We start from the raw sequence: 7940 nt of genomic DNA, 5'->3' as shown, positions 1-7940 counted from the left end.
GCGGGCAGTGCGGGAAGCCCGGCCTCCGGCGGGCGGATCGCCGGGGCGTGGGGCGCGGGCGCGGGGCCCGAGCGTGCGGCGTGTGCGCGCCTGTGCGCCCAGGGCCGGCCGGGCGGCGGCGGCACGTGGAGGCCAGCCTGGCGCGCGTCTCCAGGCCGGTGGGTAAGGCGGGCCGCGGGGCCGCGGGGTGCGGGAGGCCGGGCCTCGGAGCCTGGCTTTCGAGGGGGGCGCTGGAGAGGAGGGGACTGCCCACCTGGCATCTCGGGGGCCCGACCGGGACCCCCTCCGCGCGCCGAGCCGACCCAGGAGGGGAAGGGGCCTCCCAGCGGGAGGCGGAAGGTCCCGGGCTCCGCCGGGGGGCGGGGGAGATGCGGAGCCGGTACCCGGGGCCCGAAGGATGGGGTGGGGGCGGAGGGCGCGGTGATGGGGGCAGGTTCCCTCCCCGCGGCCCCCCCTCCCTCGCTCCCTCCCTCGGCTCATCCATCTCGAGAAGATTATATTTAAATATCTCTTTTGTGCGAGGCAGGAGCTGGGCTCGCCCCTAAGAGGCAGTTTCCATGGCAACAACAATTGCCAGCTTCCGTGTGGTGAATCAGCGTTGCCATGGCAACCCCATCCTCATCTGCCCAAGGTGCTGGGGAGTCCGGGGTGGGGGGGGAGGGAGGCGGGGAGGAGGTGAGGGCCAGCGGAGGCGGCGTGGGAGGGGTGAGGGGAGCAGGAGGCTGGAGCGCAGGTGCCCCCTCCCCCCCCTTCGCCACCTCAGTCTGCCCCCAGCCCAGCGAGTGGTTGACATAATCTCCCGTCCTGTCTCCAGCTAGCGAGGTGTGGTACCCAGGTGGAGCGGGCCCGGGACGTGTGTGTGTGGGGGGGGGGGAAGGGAGATGGGGGTCGGCCTTTCCCGGGTGGTCTCGGGCCCTCTGAGGATGCGGCTGGATGGCGGGAAGGTTGGGCTGGGAGGACTGGGGACCCCTGGGTGGGGGAGACAGAGGCCTCTCCGGTTCCGGGGCTCCCAAGGCTCAGTTCACATCGAGGCGGCCCATGTGTGCCCGGGACACACACTCAGAGAGGGGGACCGAATCAGAAAGGGGAGGGGGATGGGACACAGGGAGAGGACTCAGAAAGCGGAAGCTAGAGGGAGGAGGGGGATCTTCCTGGGGAGGGAGCCCAGGGGAAGGGGGTGCCGAGCCGGGACAGGCTCTGAGAGATGGGGAAGGAGATTTGGGGGGGTCAAAAGTTGGGGAGGGGTCTCTACTCACAGAAGCGGGTGGAAAGATCCCTAAATCTGAAGTCCAGGAAGACTTCGAGCCTCGATTCACCCACCAAGACCTTGGTGGATATAATAAGTAACTGATTTTGACGTCTGTGAAACAGAGGCAGAACCAGGCCTTCCTTCTGGGCAGTTCGGTCCAGCAAGCTCCTCTGATCCTTTCACGTACTCTGCCTCCGTGGCGTGATGCTGCGGTCCCCAGTCTGGAGGGAGACAGAGCAAGACAGAGACACTTCCTGCCCTGAGGCAGAGGGAGGAAGGAAGCCAGAGGGGTGGAAGGCTTGCCTGCGTGGGGTCTTTTGAGCTGGGTTTTGAAGGATGAGTAGGAGTTCGCCAGAGACACCACGTTGGGAGGATGATTCTCCTAGGAGGGGTGGAGAAGCAAATGCCGGCCCCATCGCCCATGGCTCAAGGCTGTACTCAAATATGCACATTAGCTCATAGTCACAATGGGGTAAGTTTGGGGGTGGCAGTTAGGGGAGCATTTCCTCTATTGAACGTCATTTTCAGTGCCAGCCAGAGGGGACAGAAGTGTCCAGAACAGTGAGTCCAGACGGCAGGCTTGTCCACTGGGGTGTGACAGTCGTCCCACCAAGGCTCAGGGAGCTGACTAAGGTGGCTGCCTCGGTGTATTAGTCAGCTACTGCTGAGTAACAGACCCCAGGCCATTTGATCTGCCCATGATTCTGTGGCTTGGTGAGCCCAGGCTGGGCGCAGCTGGCCGGTCCTTCAGTTGGTCTTCCCCGGGTCCTTCACACAGCCACAGTCAGCTAGGGCTTGACCAGCGCCGGCGGGGATGGGCCGGCCTCACTCCCATGTCCTGCCTGTCCGCGGGGCCTCTCTGGGCACAAGGTCTCCCGTCCCCCAGCAGCTCGCCTGGGCTTGTCCCCCTGGCAGCATCACGGGTCCTCGGTCGAACCTGCGAATTCTCTTGAGGCCGAGTCTCGGAGCCCCCACGACTTCACTTCCACCACTTTCTATTGGTCAGAGGGAGTCACGCGGTCAAGTCCAGGGCAAAAGGGGAAACAACCCCCAGTTCTTGATGAGATGACTGCCCAGTGGCATCATGGACAGGGACCCGAGGAGTTGAGCCATCTTCACAAACCCTCTATGACCCTCGGGGAGGCAAGGAGGCTTCCTGGAGGAAGGGATATTGTCATGGGGTTTTGAAGGCAGAGTAAGAGTTTTCCAGACAGCACGAGCGAAGCCCTGTAGATGGGACCACGTGTCATTTGGTTTGACTGGGGCGTAGCTGCTGCCAGAGGTGGGAGGGATGCTGAGGCTGGGAAGGTGGGCGCAGAGCTCAGGAGAAGCCCCCACCCACCATACCCCCATCACCGACCTTGACCTCCCCCCTCTCTCCACAGATGGCGCGGCCGATCCAGGTGAAGCCTGCGGACAGCGAAAGCCGCGGAGGTAGTTGTCATCTCTCCGTGGCCACTGGCCCAAGGGATGGGGTCCGGGAAGGGCCGGGGATGGCTTTCTGGGCTGTGTGTGTGTTTGCATGTCTGGGCAAGTGCGTGCGTGTGCACATGAGCATGCGTACCCGGGCACGCCCGTGTGCAGATGCATGCGAGTATGCAGGCCTGGGCGTGCGTGTGTCTGCGCTGCTGCGGGGGGGGGGGGGGGGCCTGCCGGCCCGTGTGCACGTCTCAGAGCCCGGCGTGGGCGTGTATGTTCGAGCGTGTGTGCTTGGCTGTTCCAGGCTGGGCGTGTGGGCGTGCAGGCTGGGGGCCTGGTGTCTGCACGGCACGGGACTGCACGGCGGGGGTGCGCCCATGGGGTGATGCTCGGCTGTCCGGGGGGGATCCAAGGCTGAGCATCCTTGGAGATTTTCCTTCCTCCTCCCCATCTCAGGTGGACTCGGGGCTGACGGAGAGCGGCCAGCCTTGGGGGCGGTGTCTGGGCCAGGGTGTTAGGACCCCTGTGTATGTGTAGGAGCCTGGTAAGGCCCTTCCAGGCTGGGAGCCTTTTTCATTCTCTCCCACCAGGCTGCCAGTGTGGGTCAGGGATTAGAGGGGTGGGGCCTGCCTGTCTCCCTCTCTTTCTCTCCCCTCTCTCTCTTTCCCCCTCTCCCTCCAGATCTCTGGTTCTCTCTCCTTATCTTTTTCTCTCCTTCTGTCTCTCTGGTGCTCTCTCTGCTCCTCTCTGTGTGACTCTCTCTGCCTGTCTCAGTCTCTCCCTGTCTCTCACCCATCTCTCTCTCCCTGACTCTCCGATTCCTCCCACCCCCCATGAGTGACAGGTGCCAGAGAACGGGTTTCCATAGCAACCCAGCTCTCCATCCCTGAGAGACGCTGCCACGGTCCTGATTACAGGGGAGCAGCACAGTAACCAGAGGAGGTGGGGCTCCAGTGTCCCCCACGGGAGAGACGGGCGCAGACTAGCCCCCAGCCTCGGACCTGGGCAGGGCCCAGCGGGGCCTCCAGCCGGGCGCCCCCCAACCCCACCAGATGGGGTCCTGTGCACACACACGCCCCGACTCGTCCGGCAGACGGTGACTGCCTGGCCCCTGCGCGCCCTGCTGCCTCCGCTCTGGGTTGGAGGGACCCAGGACTCGGCTGAGGGGTGTCTCCGCCCACAGGGGACCGGAAGCTGTTTGTGGGGATGCTGAACAAGCAGCAGTCGGAGGAGGACGTGCTGCGGCTGTTCCAGCCCTTTGGGGTCATCGACGAGTGCACCGTGCTCCGGGGCCCTGACGGCAGCAGCAAAGGTGACAGCTCGGGGGCGGGGCTTGGTCCCGGGGGGCGGAGCTGGCCCCAGGGGCGGGGCCTGGCACACAGTGGGCGGGCTGGGTAATGAGGGGGCGGGGCTAGCTCCTGGGGGCGGGGCTTGCTGGGGCAGGGAGAGGCACGTGGGAGGGCGGGATGGGCAGTGTGGGCGGGGTTTGGTCCTGGGGGCGTGGCCTGGCAGGCAGGGATAGGCATTCAGGAGGGTGGAGCCGGCAGGGCGAGGCTGCCCCTGGGGGCGGGGCCTGGAACATGAGAGCATGTGATTGGCTCCTAGGGCCGGGCCCAGACCCACGAGGGGGTGGGGCTGGATCTGGGGGCGTGGCCAGGCACGTGGGGTGGGACCGGCAGGATAGGCGTGGCTTGGTCATGTGGGTGTGGCCTGGTCTGCCAGAGCAGGCATTGGGGAGGGCGGAGCTGGCATGGGGCTGGCTCCTGGGGGCGGGGCCTGGAGTATGAGAGGGTGAGATTGGTTCCTAAGGGCGGGGTCAGGCCCACGAGGGGTGGGGCTGGATCTGGAGGCGGAGTCGGGCACGTGGGAGGGCAGGACCGGCTGGGAGGTGCAGGGGAGGGGTGGAGATGGTCGGGTCCCACCTGGTCCTTCCTGTGTGCCCCTGTCCGTGTGGGGCTGCCTGCGTCCACCTGCTGGCGTCTGGATTTGCCTGTGACCTGTGGCCTGTCTTTCCGCCTCGCCCTCCCTAGTCCACCATTCCCGTATGGCTGTACTTTCTCGGAATGACGCTTTAATGCTCTCCAATGGCTTGTTTTCCTGTCTGCCCACTGATGTGCGCGACTAGGGTTGAGTGTCACCTTGACTGCGTCTCTTAGTCCCTGACTCCTTCTGCCTGAGTGTCCAAATGGCTATTTCTGTCTGGGTCTGCACGTGCCTGGCGGTCTCTGGCTGTCTGTCCATCCAATTCTGCCTGTGTGACGGGCCGGCTGGGTCTGCCCTGCCTGGGCTCTCCCCGTCTCTCCGGTTCTAGTCACGCATCCGTCTGGGTCTGCGTGTTACTCTGCCCGCATGAGCCCACAGCACTGTATCTCTCCGTGTCTGTGTTTGATGGTTTGCCACCTTAATTCTGCAGATCTGATTACAACCCTGGGTCTCCTGGTGCTGGTGGCTGGCGGCTGCTCTGGAAACCTGTCCCCTTCACTTGGTCTAACCTGTTGTGCACTGCCTTCCACTGTCCACCAGATTGTTGTCTGACAAACAGCTGGCTGGCTGGCTGGCCGGCTTTCTGACTGACTGGCTGACTGTCCAGCTCTACGGCCGGCTGACTGTGTGCTTGTCCTGCTGTCTGATCCTTTACTGTCCAGCTGTCTGTCTGTACAAATGACTGGCTGCCTCTGTGTCTGACTGTCTGATTTCTGGCTGCCCGTCCAGGGCTCCCAGCCCCCCTCCTGTGGCCCCTGACCGCCGGGAAAGACCCAGTTGCCCCTCACCCGTTCTCCTTCTCTCGGAGCAGGCTGTGCCTTCGTGAAGTTCTCCTCGCACACGGAGGCTCAGGCGGCCATCCACGCGCTGCACGGCAGCCAGACCATGCCGGTGAGTAGGAGCCGCGCTGCCCACGATGGCCAGGCCCGTCCCTGCGCCCAGGCACCTGGTAGAGAGGACACAGGTGGAGAAAAGGGGCAGTCCCTGACAGGGGCGTGAGTGGGTGTACACACGTGAGTGTGTGATCGCACACGTGTGTATGTGTGCTTGCAAGTAAGTGTGGGGCGTGCATGGATGTATCACCAGTGTGTGGCTGCATGTGTGTGTTTCTGTGCACATGTGTGAGTGTGCCTAAGGGTGTGGGTGTGCATGCATGCCTGTGTGTGTGAGTGCACTGTGTGCCTGTGTGATTGTTAGTAGGTGAGTTTAGTGCACACACGAGGTGTGTGTGTAAATGTGTGTGGATAAATGTGCACGTGTGTACTAGTGCGTATGCATTTGTATATTGTGAGTGCCTTGTGGGAGTGCATGTGTGTGTGTGTGTGAGCATGCCCGGCAAGCACGCATCCATGTGTGTGAGCGTGCACATATGTGAGCACGCATGGCGAGCATGCATATATGTGTGTGAGCATACGCAGAGCGTGAGCATGAATAGTGACGGTGTGCACGTGTGTGAGCGCACAAGAGGGTGTCCCAGTGGGGAGACCTGAGGGTGGGTTGGGTGGCCGGGCCAGCAGGGGGACATGAGACTGAGGGGGGACAGGCAGCCCCAGGGGAGCAGGCGGAGGAGGGCTGGGGGCGTGCGGCCACCGAGGACCCGGGCTTGCTCCCGTGGCAGTGGGGAGCCACCGAGGGTTTCAGCGGGGGGGGGGGGGGCGGGGCCCCCGCCCGGGGGGAGGGCCCCCCCCGGGGCCAGGGGAGGGCATGTGCAGGGGGCAAGACTAGAACCTGGAGCCTGCGGTCTGCAGCGGTTCAAGGCTGGGGTGGACCACCCACGTGTGGATGTGGCCCTGTCCCCCAGCAGGAGGCCCAGGGGCCACCATCACTGTACATAAATATTCCAAAGCTGCCCCGGGGGAGCCTTGGAGACCCGACTCTCCTCTCCTGGTCGTTCTCGAGAACTGGTGTGAAGGGCAGGCCGTCCCCGAACCACCCCTCCCTCGCGCTCTGCGTGCTCGCCCGTGAGCTTTAGGCCCTGCAGGGGCAGGATTCAGCCCAGCACAGGTCGGTCCTCCTCCTGCTCGGCGCTGTCCAGTGATGGGACTGGCGGGCATAGTAGGGAGTGAGCTCTCCGTCAAAGGGGGCATGTCAACCTTTGTGATGCTGGAGTCTCCCCCGTTCTCAGGGGCAAGGTGTCAGTTACGGGGTCTTCCACCTGCGCCCCATTATTCCCCTTCGGCATCTGGATTCTCACCTCTTCTCAGGTGGGGGTGACAGTTATTGGGTCGCCCTTCCGGGTCCCCGTTGTTCCTCTCCAGCAGTTGGATTCTCCACCTGTTTCTGAGAGTGTGGATGAGAGACAGGGTTTCCCACTGCACCCTCCAAGCCCCCTGGGCCTGGACACTCCGCCTGTGCACACAGGGGGCTGCACAGTCAGGCGCGAGGCCCGGAATGCTCATCTCCAGGCCGTCCTCGATGTGGCGCCTGCTGCTGGGGGCTCGCGGGCAGGGCTGCCAGCTGCTGCCATCCACGCCCCTCACCCCTCACCCCTACACCCCTCACCCAAGGGGCCCGAGGGTCCTGGCCACCTCCTTCCTTCTTCCCCTTGCTGCCTGTGCCGCCCCTGCAGGGCGCCTCCTCCAGCCTGGTGGTCAAGTTTGCCGACACGGACAAGGAGCGGACGCTGCGGCGCATGCAGCAGATGGTGGGCCAGCTGGGCATCCTGACGCCATCCCTCACACTGCCCCTCAGCCCGTACAGCGCCTACGCCCAGGCTGTGAGTGAGCCCAGCGGGCGCGCTTCTGTCTCCGGCCAGGCTCCTGGGCCACGCTGGGGGTCCGGCTCTGGCTCCCTCTCTCTCCATCCGTTCTTCTGCCTCATCTCCCATCTTTCCGTCTCTTGGCCAGTCTCTGACTCGGGGTCCTATCCTGGCTGTAGCTGAGCCCCAATCCCAGCTGAGCCCTCAACCGTGAACCGAGTCCCGAGCCCAAGCTGAACCCCAACTCTGGACTGCCATGACCCCAGGCTCAGGCTCTAAACCCAGCCTGAGCCCCTAAATCCAGCCTGAGCCCCATCCCTGGGCTGAGCCTCAGTCTCAAACGAAGACCCAACCTTGGCTGAGCCCCAGATCCTGGGTGTGCCCCAAATCTGGATTAGCCCCACCTCTGGCTAAACCTCCAATTCCAGGCTGACTCCAAACTGAGACTGAACCCTGGCTAAGTTCAATGTTGGCTGATCCCTGATCCCAGACTGAGCCCAAATTCTTGACTGAGCCCTAATCCCAGACTGAGCCCTGATCCCAGACTGAGCCCAAATTCCTGACTGAGCCTTGATCCTAGACTGAGCCCAA

At 63.8% G+C, this 7940-nt stretch overlaps 1 protein-coding gene across 1 annotated transcript in view; it reads left to right on the top strand.

Annotated features, from left to right (window-relative positions):
• The first annotated feature begins 2634 nt into the window (after positions 1-2634).
• CELF5 (CUGBP Elav-like family member 5) overlaps positions 2635-7940 on the top strand; it is a 13016-nt gene continuing 7710 nt past the window's right edge. The window contains exons 1-4 of the mRNA XM_046685945.1: positions 2635-2683; positions 3852-3980; positions 5463-5542; positions 7221-7367. Coding sequence (XP_046541901.1) covers positions 2635-2683; positions 3852-3980; positions 5463-5542; positions 7221-7367 — 405 coding nt within the window. The remainder of the gene's footprint in view (positions 2684-3851; positions 3981-5462; positions 5543-7220; positions 7368-7940) is intronic.

The sequence above is a fragment of the Equus quagga genome, chromosome 14, assembly GCF_021613505.1.
Source record: "Equus quagga isolate Etosha38 chromosome 14, UCLA_HA_Equagga_1.0, whole genome shotgun sequence".
Lineage (NCBI taxonomy): Eukaryota > Metazoa > Chordata > Mammalia > Perissodactyla > Equidae > Equus > Equus quagga.
This window is presented reverse-complemented; position numbering and strand designations above follow the sequence as displayed.